This window comes from Perognathus longimembris, chromosome 19, assembly GCF_023159225.1.
Source record: "Perognathus longimembris pacificus isolate PPM17 chromosome 19, ASM2315922v1, whole genome shotgun sequence".
Lineage (NCBI taxonomy): Eukaryota > Metazoa > Chordata > Mammalia > Rodentia > Heteromyidae > Perognathus > Perognathus longimembris.
The window spans coordinates 465,315-478,072 of NC_063179.1; the positions used below are offsets into that span (position 1 = coordinate 465,315).

Here is a 12,758-nt window from a genome sequence, read left to right on the forward strand (position 1 = left end):
ACAGGAGGAAGAGGCTCATGTAAGAGTAGCAGCCATGAGGCAAAGCCCAACGGGGTGGGCAGGGTGCAGGAAAAGGTGGGAGGGTAGATCTAGCACGAGAGAAGTGGAGGGGACCTGTTGTATTGGATACATGTGATGAATGGGACAGCAGAGTTGGCACAGAACAGAGTTTTCAGCAAATGCAAATGTGAGTGTAGATAGAAGCCATAGGAGTACAAGTACATGTGCACACATGTGTACTTCCTGGTAACATGAATGTGGCTAAAGGCTTCTGCCCAGAAGCCACAAGAATACTTGGTGTGCACATACACGTGTATATCCTGGCTCTACCTCAGAGTGCTTCAGATCCACTGAGAGTGGATCTCAGTTTCTAAACAAGGTTCTTCATGAAAGGAGCCAGAATTCACTGGAAAAAGAGCTGAATCCAGGGGTAGAGCTCAGCAAGAGCAGAGCCACACTGCCAAGAACGGCTTTGTGGGCCACACAGGTGACTCTGTCTTCTAGTAGGCATATTAAAAAAAGAAAGGCAGCCAGGCACAGTGGCTCACACCTATAACTCCAGCTACTAAGGAGGTGGCAAGCAAGAGAGTCAAATCAAGGATCGAGACCTCATTTCAATCAACAAGGGAGATGTAGTAGATATGTACCTGTCATCCCAGCTATGCAGGAGGCACAGGAAGGAAAGGGAGGGATGGGCAGGAAGATCTGAGGTCAGCCCAGTAAAACACTAGATGAAAATTTATCTGGAAAAAAAAGTAACAAAAGGGCTGGGGACATGGCTCAAGTGGTAGATCACCAGCCTAGCAAGCAACAGAACCCGAATTCAAATCACAGTACCACTACCAAAAAGAGAAGAAAAAAAACCCATGCAAAATGAATCTTCAATTTTGTGGCTGTTTCTGTGGTGACAGAACCTGGGACACCTCGCTAATGCTAGGCAAGCAATTCTACCATTAAGCTACACTCTCACCTATTTCAGTTATTTATATTGACCAAAGTAAAGCACTATAACCTAGACTACTCTGGCATAAAGTGTGGCACTGGGTGGTGCTCATGATGAAAACCTGTGCCTGGCTGTAAAGACACACTGGTGTTTGGGGCTTCCTAGTGGGAAGAACCAGTGCACTACCTTGCTGCCAGGGAGGGACCGGCTGATCCTGTCCCGAGCCTCATCAGCTGCATGCTCCACGAGGGCCAGCACGTGTTCCTCCGCAGTACTGTCCGTCAAACTGCAGGCATTCCCTTCAGGCTCGAACATGCAGCTGCAAGCAGGGACATCAAACATCACCACAGGCATGATCCTGCCCTGCCTACTAGTCAGAACCTAACCTAGCCTCTGTGGAGAAGCTCCTCACAGAAGCAGGGCAATGAGGGGTAAAGCTTAACCTTCCCACTTCTTAGAGTGCCCTTTCACATTCTAACTACAGCAAAATGAGATGCTGTCATCAGAGTGAAAAGTGTAAGCTGTAGACCTTCTGTGCTTTGTATGTCTCAGTTAAACACTGTTATCTTAAGAACAGCAGAGGAAATACAGAAGGAAATTCTATGGTTTACAGACATGAAAGGTATTAAGGTAACAGATTGAGGGCTACAGTTGGGCCCAGCAAGTAGGTTGTGGGCCAGTTGGAGAATAGTCCTCCACACTGCCCAGGAAAAGAAGCACAAAGCAGGTATTAGAATCAAATTGCAAAGAGACATGACAAAGTATACAGGACTCAAGATATTAATACACAGTGAGACCAAAAAAGGACTGTCTTGGGAGAAATGTACCAAAAAGTAAGACCCAAGCACTACTTCATATGTACTTAAAATATACAAACTGAAAAGAACTCCAAAGATAAGGAAACAAAGGACCTCTTCTTAATTAGTCTTACAGTATTTAGAGGATCCTACATTCTTTACCTCACATATGGTATACATCTGAGGGAAGCTGGGAGGAGGGCACAGAATGACTAGAAAACAGGTGGGGAAAAAAATACAGTAGAGGGGGGCCCAATAGCTGCAATGGACATTGATGAAAGCAAACTAAGCAACTCAAGAGCAGCAAGCGGGGGGAGGGGGGGAACGGGGGGAGGTGGACGAGGAACAGATTATACTAAGCAAAATGAAAACAATGTACATATCACCCGACCTGGAAGAAATTGTTTTATTCTTAATGTTCATAGAATTCATAAGCATTGTAGACTAGAATGACAATGTCCATCATTGGGAAGGTTAAAAAAAAAACAATGAAGGGGTGGGGGGTTGGAGGGAGGGAAGGTGGGAGAAAAATGAGGAAGGGGTAACAAGTATAAGAAATGTACTCACTACCTTAAATATGTAACTAACCCCTCTGTACATCATCTTAACAATAAAAAAGTTAAAGAAAAAAAAAAAAAAGCACAAAGAACTGCTAGATCAGCAAGTGGCCTGGGCTCCCCAGGAGGAGTTCTAATCCAAATAGGAGAAAAGCTGGCACCATGGGGGCACCCCGCCCCCTTCGTGGGTGTGGGTCTGCAGGCAAAGGGATGGTTGCTACAGCAAGAGCAGAGCCTGCTACATCACAGTGCCCTACAAAGTCAGCAGAGGAACAAGCAATTGTGAGTTGTTGTCAAGGTTCCTCCGGGCAGGGTAGACCTATCAGCATGACTCTTGACTTACTGTTGCTTGTGATGCTAGGGGCCTCTGATATCTAGATATTTGGAAAAAAGCAAAAACGAAAACACTACAACTCTTTGCCACTCTATCTAAATATAAACTCTTAACCCCACAAACCAGGTGGACCATTGTCCAGAAAGACTCAATAGACAAGACTCTGTCAAGGCAAGACTCAGTCCTCCAACTGGAGGACTGAGAGAGATCAGAGGGACCACAGGAAGTACAGTGGCATTTGTGGGACTTCATGAAGAAACACAACCTTCTGTCTCTCAACTTCATGCAACCCCAGGCCATGAGGTGTGACCTGGACTCAGTTCCTGCTTAAGTTATATATGGAGAATACACATAACAGAGTCCTCTCCCATCTTCTACATGGCACCCTGTCACTCCTTCTGTGATACTCAGTGATCCCACAAACACAGCTCAAAACAGTCAGAGCAGCCATACAACCCTAGAAAAATGGAGTATGTAACTGATCAGGATTTCAACAAAGAGCCTTCAAATCAGCTACTGAAACCTTGTGCAATCCATAGATACTAACGGCAACAAAAAGTTAAATACAATAAAACAGATGATTTAAGAAAAAAAAAAGGTACTGGTAGCTCACACTGTAATTCTACTCAGGAAGCTGAGATCTGAGGATCATGGTTTAAACATCCTGGACAGAAAAGTCCATGAGACTCTTAGTTTTAATTAACCAGCAAAAAGCTACAAGTGGAGGTATGAGGTATGTTGTATACTCAAGTGGGAGAGCATCAATTTTGGGCATAAAATTCAAGCAAGAACACAAAGCCCTCAATTCAAGTTCCAGTACCAGAACATGAATAAAACAAACAAACTAACAAACAAACAAAAACCCTGTCTCAACCTCTGTCTCAACAGCTGGCCACCATGAAAAAAGAGGCAGACTGGAAACCCCTGGGTGCTGCATATAAAAAGGGGTAGGGGCTCCTGAAGGACCCTATTGTTTATGGCCTAAGGAACGAGGAGCTGCTCCCAAGTGTCCACACATTCCTAATGTTGACCTCTGGCTGCTCTTCCCTTTAGTGCCGAAAAAGCCAACTCAGGCATTGTGTCTCTTGAGTACTGATGCCAAATGGGCCAAAAACTTCCTGTGCCCTGGACAGGGAAGAGCTGGAGGTGGGCAGGGAGGCTCTCACAGATGCTCTGCTCTGAAGGAGGGGCTAACAAACCTTGGCAAACAGCACTTACACATAGCAAAGACCAGCTAATGGTCAGAAGGGTTGATTTGATATGCCTGTGCACAAGCTTCTAGGGACAGTGAAAGGAGAGCGTGATAGCAGATAGCAGGAACTTTCATGTAGTGTCTGGGGTCTGCAGACACCTATCATGAATGGTGCTGACTTTACTAGGTAACCCTCACCTCAAAGTAGGCAAGAAGGGACAGCCACTTCCCTCTCACACTGCAGGTTTAGAAAGGCCTTCAGCCCAAGGACACCAGGCTCCTCTCTATGGTGGGAACTGGCTTCCTCCACCCCCCTTAGTGCACGCACTGCTGTCCTCCTGGTGACTGCCAAGGAGCCTTACCTGATGACTTCTCTACTCGGCTTTTTGGATTTCTTGGCAGTCTCTACTTGCACTGGGACAACCTCGGGGACAGTCTCCTCAACTGCTGTGTCTTCACTGCCCAAAAGAGCGGCCTGCTGAGAAAAATCCATGTCCTGCATAAACGACATGCTGCGCTTCAAAGCTAACAGCCGCTCCTAGAATCAGAAAGGACAGAGCAGCAGGACTTTACCTCTCCCTCACAGCCACAGCACCGTGACGATGGATGGCATGAGATGGCCACAGCCTCACCTGGCCTAACCGCTGTCAGGCACTGCAGTAGGAGTGGCTGAGGGCGCCAAGCACCCAGAGAGGTGACCCAGAGCTGGTGGAGGGGTGTGATGGGGACAGTGGAGCACAGCAAGGAGCCCTCATCTGCAGGAGACACATGCAGCCCGGCTCACAGCATCCATCTAGAAAGCCAAGGAGGCTAAGTGCTGCCAATGCTCAGTGAGGCCACCACACAAACCAACCCATAAAGCTGCTCCAGATCACCACCATCCACCAGCCCTGTAGGAGACATCCAGCTACACTGTACACAGTAGCAGGAGGAGAGGACGACCTAGAGCAGGGGTCAACACCAGGGTCAGCGTGGCAGATGGATGGAGCATGTCATTCTCTGTGAGCCAAGAGTCACAGAAAGTTAGAACAGAGCTCTGGTTCTCTGGCTCACGTTAATGGTTTCCTTACTTTGCTCATCATCTTAAAGCCTGCATGCAGGATCTTCTTGGCTAACTTGTAGTATACAGTGTCTGGTCTATTGTAGGTCATTGCATTATCACACATCAGTTTGAAATCTGCCTGAGAAGGAAAAAAAAAGAGAATCAATCAAGCCTTGAGGAGACATACATGCAACAACAGAGCTCTCAGTTCTTGTCAAAATGCGCCAAAAGGGAACGAGCTGAATTCTGAGTGGAAAATATGCTACTTTGAACTAAAGTAATTTTAAAGAACTCAGGGAGGGGCTGGGAATATGGCCCAGTGGCAAGAGTGTTTGTCTCATATACATGAAGCCCTGGGTTCGATTCCTCAGTACCACATATATGGAAAACAGCCAGAAGGGGCGCTGTGGCTCAAGTGGCAGAGTGCTAGCCTTGAGCAAAAAGAAGCCAGGGACAGTGCTCAGACCCTGAGTCCAAGGCCCAGGACTGGCAAAAAAAAAAAAGAACTCAGGGATATTTTCATAATTGTTCATAGGTCTTTACTTACATGAAAAGCTTTCCAGTGAAGAGTTGGTCAGTCTCTAACTTTCTTTTGAATGTAATACACTCACTTATTAGGAGAAATGTATACATTCTGTGCTTCCCTCTTTCCTTCAGTCTCATCCCTCTCTTTGGAAGGAACTAAGATAAATGTCTTTTGTGCAATATGTCTGCTTCTTTTAAGTAAGGGTAGGCCTGTAGCGGTCTTTTTTTCACAGAAGAGAACTGAAAATTCTGTTTGTAAATAGTTGTCTTTGTGAGTTAGAAAAAGATTCTCTCTCAAATGAAGACAGCCTTACTGAAGAATTTATAGCAAAAGTAAATTATTTTGAAAGTTAATATTGTAATATCCTACCCAATTCCTCTGCACACACACCCCTAGATGAGCTGTGTGTGACTGAAGTCAGCCCTGCTTTGAAAGCATGCTGCAATACACATCCACCAGCACTGGGCCAGCACCCTGGCCAGGGCCAAGCCTAGGGAGTATGTCCCTCTCTAGTTGTGTATGTGGTGGTGTGGACACTATTTATCTCATAACTCCATTGCTTGGAGAGGGCCCATGGGGGGCCCACAGCTTGGACCGGAGAGGAGTGGGGTATGAATTAGAAAACAAAATTATGGCCTTACCAAGTCCCTACTAAGAAGTGCCACTGTTTCTCCTTTGATATGGTTTTGAGTCAGTGAATAAGAATAGAAAAGTTAAGCTTTACCAGTCACACACCTGAAGAAAGCAGCCTGATGCTCCTTACACACTAATGCCAGTGTTAGCAAGCATTATTTCAGTGTCTCCCCTGTTCACACACCTGAAGAAAGCAGCCTGATGCTCCTTACACACTAATGCCAGTGTTGGCAAGCATTATTTCAGTGTCTCCCCTGTTCACACACCTGAAGAAAGCAGTCTGATGCTCCTTACACACTAATGCCAGTGTTGGCAAGCATTATTTCAGTGTCTCCCCTGTTCGTATCTCATACAGCCAGAACCAAGAAGCAGAGAGCAAAATGCTCAAGGAGAGATAACAACATTAAATATCAAGACCCAACTGAACACTAGGAAAACCATGGACATTCTTTGATATCCATTCTCAAGGCAGGACACATCATTGCCTGAAAGAACAAGTTCTTTCTTTGCCTACACAGATACTTCAAAAAGGGAAAAACAAGGTGGGCACCAGTGGCTCACTTCTGTAAGCCTATTTAGTCAGGAGGCTAAGATCTGAGGATCGCAGTTCAAAGCCAGTCCAGGCTGATAAATCCAAGAGATTCTTAGGTCCAATTAATCCTCAAAAAGCTGGAAATGGGAGTTGTGACTTAAGTGGTAGAACATTGTAGCTATTAGCTGAAAAAGCCATACAAGAATGCAAAAGGTCCTGAATCCAAGTTCCAAAACTGGTACATTAAAAAAAAAAAAGAAAAAAACCCACATTTGTACATTTATAATAGAACAAATCATATAGTCTAGCTTCTAGACACAAAATACTATCATAACTAGGGACAACCAACCCATCTCACACTGTTTTGTGAATCACTGCCCAAACACAAAATCATCTTCCAAGGATGCTTGCAAGTGGAAATAACCCCAAGTGAACAGTGTTTACCAGACAGACAGACAGACAGACAGACACACACACACACACACACACACACACACACAGATTTGCAACAATTATTTCAGAAAAATAAAACAGAGTTACCTTAAATTCTGTCACTGACTTGTATTCATTGGCTACAATCTTGTCCTTCATTGTGCCAAAGTCCATTGGGTGTTTTATTATCATTGAATACCCAGGAGCAATCGCATCGGTGACAGGAAAGGCAAAAAACCCATGAGGATCTTTTCTGAAAGCAAAAACATTTTTGAAGTGGAAAGATTCTAAAAAACATCTAGATTTCTAAGTGATACAAATTCTTTGTTTTTGTTTTGTTTTGTTTTGGGGTTTTTTGGCCATCCCTGGAGCTTGCCTCAGGGCCTGTGGTGCTGGGGAATTGAACCCAGGGCTTTATGTATACAAGGCAAGCACTCTACCACTAGGCCATATTCCCAGCCCCTGATACAAATTCTTATTTGGTTTTGGTTTTTTGCCAGTCATAGCTTGAACTCAGGGCCTGAGCACTGTCCCTGGCTTCTTTTTGCTCAAGGCTAGCACTCTGCCACTTGAGCCACAGAGCCACTTCCATTTATTTTCTATACATGTGGTACTGAGGAATCGAACCCAGGGCGTCATGTATACAAGATGAGCACTTTATCACTTTAGGCCATAGTCCCAGCCCTGATACAAATTCTTTACAGTAAAAATTTCATATAACTAACCAGCTTTAAACTCTGCTTTTTTTCTTTTTTTTTGGTGGCAGTACTTGGGGTCTGAACTCAGAGCCCTGCACTTGCTAGGTGGGCATTCTAACACTTTAGTTAGCCCCATTCCTTTCTCCCACTAGTTTTTCATCCAGGGTTTTGTCTTTTTGCCCAGGGTGATCCTTAAACTACAACTCTCCTATCTTTACCCTCCAGTCAGAAGGATCCCACCCCAGCTGGGGTCGAAGTGCCAGCACCATACTCAGTTACAGTGATAGGATCTCATTAACTTGTTGCTAGGGCTGGCCTTGAACCTTGATTTTCCTTATCTCTGCCTCCCAAGTGGCTAAGGTTACAGGCATAAACTACTGTGTACAGCTGCATATTTTCTTCTTTAAAATAAAAACCAGTTGGGCACTGGTGGCTCAATCTTTAGCTACTCAGGAGGCTGAGATGTGAGGATAACAGTCAAAGCCAGACCAAGCAGAAAAGTCTGTGAGACTTTTATCTCCAATTGACTGATAAAAAACTGGAAGTGGAACTGTGGCTAAAGTGGTAGAGCACTACCTTGAGTGAAAAAGCTAAGCGTCTAGGCACTGAGTTCAAACCCCAGTATTCCTCATCTCCCCCTTCTCCCTACAAAAGTGAAAAATAAGACAAACATGGTAGTGTACACTTATATCTCAGATACTTAAGAGGCAGGATCTTGATTTCAGGACAGCCCCACAGTTGGATTCTATCTCAAAAACAGAAGAAAAATAAAAGATTTGGGAGTGCAGCTCCAAGTCGCAGTGTACTTACCTTGTAAGTCTGAAGCACTGGGTTCAATCCTCCATATCACACAAAAAATTATAAATCTTATGCATTTTAAATTTGTAATAGAAATTTTGAAGACAATAAAAAATTATGCTACAACCAGCACCCCAGCTCCATCCCTGACATGAAAGTCCAACACTCTCTGATGCTCCACCACTATCCTATGTGAACACATTCAGAGCAGACAAAGTAGGAGTCCTGGTCCAGCTGCACTACGGCACTGAAGCTCTGCCTTTCACCTGCAGTTTGCCCACCCCTAGAAGGGCTGGGAATGTCTACAGAGGTGGGTGCCTGTGTCGTAAGTTGGGGGATACTTAGGGTTCAGACACCTGGAGGAGGTGGGTATGTACACAGGTGGAGGACATGGGGTTTAGACACCTGGAGGAGATGGGTGTGTGCACAGGTAGAGGACACAGGGTTAAGACTTCTGGAGGAGGTGGGTGTGCACACAGGTGAAGGACACAGGGTTCAGATACCTGGAGGAGGTGGGTGTGTGAATAGTTGGAAGACATGGGGTTTAGACACCTGGAGGAGGTGGGTATGTGCACAGGTCGTGAAGTTTAGACTCCTAGAGGAAGATAGGGATTGAGTTACCTCTGGAGCTGGCGCAGGAAGTGCTGCAGGAGCTGCTGCATGGGTGTGCTCTCATTCTCAGCTGCCAGTTAAAAAGAAAAGAACATAACTCCAAATGGAAAGATCAGTTCTTTTCCTCTGAAAGCTCCAATGCCATCTGTTTGGACAAGCCTTTAAAGCTCAAGTAACAACTGTCTCTGGTTCCTATCAGCTCACCATCTCAAGACCCCAAAAGTTCACCACATGTTTTAGACAAGACAGGAGGAAATGAAGGTATGGCAGAGCTAGTCCTGGATTTCCTGATTATTTTTTCACCAGAAATTCTTCAACCTCTGGTTCTCCTCTGCAAACCAGGGACAAACACATGCAGCCCAGAGGGACTTAAAGGGCTATTTGTCAACTGCATTTCTGATCTACAGTTGGCCAACAGGGCCTTCCTGACTGATCACCCAAAATTAACTCCTGAGGTCACTGGGGCTGTGCTGGGTATACAGAACACAATATATAGATAAGGCTAACCAATACTTGCAATGATGCCACCTTGTAGACCCCTCTGTTCACTGTCTGCCCTGATATAATCAGCAACATTCCCAGAAACTACCATGGCTTCCCACAGCAGTGAGCTACAGCACAGTAGGGAGTTACACTGGACAGTGAGCTACATGGCAGCGGTGAGCTACATTGGACAGTGAGCTACTCCAGGCAAGGTCTAGTCCCACCTCACAAGGACTGCAACATACAGTAATACCATTAGCTGACCCTTGTAAATGGGAGGTAGTTTCCATCAATAGAAGAAATCCTGAAAAGAAAAATGGCCATAGAGACTAAAAGGGCATGGGAATTCTGGAACTCTCTATTGTGTGGTTCATGATGACCTGAATAACTAATTCCAACACTAATTTCTCTTTCTCCTCTTTTCTGAAGTTCAAAGTCACACTACTCAGTTATCTCAGTCATCTGCAAGCCACAGGATGCTGCATGTCATAAGGAGACACACTTACCCAAGTGCAAAGCCCCAGGAATAGAATCCTATGCAGAAACCAGGGCCAGTAAATCCAAAAGACAAAACCATTGAAAGGCCATTCCTGGCAGGCACTGTCCAGGATGAAAATACACTGAAGACTTCCAGCTTCCTTCACTGCAGCCCGTAGTAGGTGGGTCACTTTAGGTGAGTCCAGGCCTCCCACGTGAACCTGGCAGTCTCTTCTTCCAAAGAGAACTATCTGAGTTTCCACTGGTATACCTGTCTCTGATTGGTTACTACAAGACCACTGACCTCAGGGTATTCTATTTGGAATAGGCAGATAACCCCAAATTTCTAGACCAAAAATTGGCAAACTGAAGCTAGGAATACAGTTTAGATGATACAGGCCTTGTTTCATTGGTCTCTCTAGCATGTGTTGTTTTGTTCCTTTTTCATAGTCTTAAAGAGCATTTAAACCACTCTTTATGAATTATAGAAAATCTTTGTAACTGGATAACCCCTGCTTGAGGGGAGGCAGAAACCTCAAGTCCAGGGGATACTACCAGAGACCCTGAGAAAGTGTCAGCCCTCAAAAATGAGACTGTAGTGCCACCACAGGTCAGACAATGTGCTGATTGGGATATTTAAGGGGCAAGGTCTTGCCTGGCTGTGTCCGGCATGCTCGCACTGGCCGATCTGGGGGTGGCTCCACTTCCACTTTCTTCCCTGGGTCAAAGGCATCAGCCTCTCCCTCTGAGTCGCAGTGTTCCTTCTCCCGCTTCCTCCTCTTCTCTTCCTGTGAGGGTCAGAGGACAAAAGGTGATGGCTCACATAGGCCAATGCTGCAAAAGCTGCATACTTTTGTCATGTCCAAAGGGAAGTACTTTCTCGGGGAATTCAGCAAGACTTACAACAAGGGTCAGCTAAGGAGGGATGCCGGAAGATCCCAGAACTATACAACTGGCCCTAGCTTTCCTAAGGCTCACAGTCATGGTCTGAGGGCTCACTGGCCACAGCACTCCTTACCTTCCGCTTTCTCCTTTCCTCATCATCGAGATGCTTTTCCTTCTCAGACTTCTTTTTCTTTTTCTTTTTCTTTTCTCTGTGTCTTTCCCGCTCATGGTCTGACCTGTCATCGTAGTAGCTGGAGTCGTGGCCAGACCCTGAGAGCTCAGTCACTTCGCTTCCGCCCACCTTCAGTACCAGCTTCAGAGGCTTCTCAAGTGGTGTGTCTGCATAATCTACACACAAACCGCGGGTGAGCCCTTACTTAAGCCAACTACTTGCAGGTGGACTGTTGGTCCCCCATGACAATCTCACAGGACAAACCCAGACCTAAGCTTGTGGGACTGACCTTAGCACAGATGCTCAACAGGGAGCCCCTAAAGCCTGAAAAGATGAGACATAGGATTGCCAGGTCCTCCCATTCTGTCCCCCTCCTTCCAAAGACATCATCCTCACCTGGGTACCAAAGTTGTTCTTGGCCCTCCCTCCCAGGACCCCATCACCCCTCCAACGACCCTCCTTTGATTCCAGCTGCAAGTCCTCCTGGACCTGATAGCAGGAAGACAGGACCCAGGCAGGGCAGGCAAGGAGGGAACCCACGGGAATAGCCCTGTGAGCTGGCTCCCAGCTTCCCTCCATCAGCTCAGTCAGGTGCCACTCCTCCCCTCCAGGAGACCTCTTCTAGAACCCGGCCCCCTCAGTGGCCCCTCTCCCCACCCCTCAGGCCGGCCTCTGGGTCACTTCTCCCGGGACCCCAGTCCCTCAGCCCGGCTTCGGTGTCCCCTCTCCCAGGGCTCCGCCCCCTCGGCCCGGTGTCCCCTCTCCCTGCCCCTCGGCCCGGTGTCCGCTCTCCCCGCCCCTCGGCCCGGTGTCCCCTCTTCCCGCCCCTCGGCCCGGTGAGCGCTCTCCCCGCCCCTCGGCCCGGTGCGCGCTCTCCCCGCCCCTCGGCCCGGTGCCCGCTCTCCCCGCCCCTCGGCCCGGTGTCCGCTCTCCCCGCCCCTCGGCCCGGTGTCCGCTCTCCCCGCCCCTCGGCCCGGTGCGCGCTCTCCCCGCCCCTCGGCCCGGTGCCCGCTCTCCCCGCCCCTCGGCCCGGTGTCCGCTCTCCCCGCCCCTCGGCCCGGTGTCCGCTCTCCCCGCCCCTCGGCCCGGTGTGCGCTCTCCCCGCCCCTCGGCCCGGTGTGCGCTCTCCCCGCCCCTCGGCCCGGTGTCCGCTCTCCCCGCCCCTCGGCCCGGTGTCCGCTCTCCCCGCCCCTCGGCCCGGTGCGCGCTCTCCCCGCCCCTCGGCCCGGTGCCCGCTCTCCCCGCCCCTCGGCCCGGTGTCCCCTCTCCCCGCCCCTCGGCCCGGTGTGCGCTCTCCCCGCCCCTCGGCCCGGGGTCCGCTCTCCCCGCCCCTCGGCCCGGTGTCCGCTCTCCCCGCCCCTCGGCCCGGTGTCCGCTCTCCCCGCCCCTCGGCCCGGGGTCCGCTCTCCCCGCCCCTCGGCCCGGGGTCCGCTCTCCCCGCCCCTCGGCCCGGTGTGCGCTCTCCCCGCCCCTCGGCCCGGTGCCCGCTCTCCCCGCCCCTCAGCGCGGCCCCGGTCCCGGACGACGCACCTTCGTAGGACGAGCGCCACTCGGCCTTGTGCTTTTTATGCTTCTTGCCCATGGCGGCGGCGGCGGATTCGCGGAAGCGCGGCCGCCTGAGGCCCGCCGGAAGTGGCCCTGCGGC

General features: G+C 48.7%; 1 protein-coding gene across 8 annotated transcripts in view; it reads right to left on the reverse strand.

Annotated features, from left to right (window-relative positions):
• The window catches only part of Brd9 (bromodomain containing 9), a 30,392-nt gene extending 17,656 nt beyond the window's left edge, over nt 1–12,736 (reverse strand). For 6 of the 8 annotated variants that reach the window (XM_048368130.1, XM_048368129.1, XM_048368126.1 and 3 more), the window contains exons 1-8: nt 12,644–12,736; nt 11,075–11,289; nt 10,712–10,844; nt 9,106–9,166; nt 7,097–7,241; nt 4,894–5,004; nt 4,186–4,361; nt 1,130–1,262 (exon numbers count right to left, since the gene is read on the reverse strand). In XM_048368130.1, the coding sequence (XP_048224087.1) occupies nt 1,130–1,262; nt 4,186–4,361; nt 4,894–5,004; nt 7,097–7,241; nt 9,106–9,166; nt 10,712–10,844; nt 11,075–11,289; nt 12,644–12,695 (1,026 nt within the window). In that variant the 5' untranslated portion in view covers nt 12,696–12,736. The remainder of the gene's footprint in view (nt 1–1,129; nt 1,263–4,185; nt 4,362–4,893; nt 5,005–7,096; nt 7,242–9,105; nt 9,167–10,711; nt 10,845–11,074; nt 11,290–12,643) is intronic. The other 2 variants (XM_048368133.1, XM_048368131.1) reach the window with 2 other exon arrangements.
• Between the last annotated feature and the right edge of the window lie 22 nt (nt 12,737–12,758).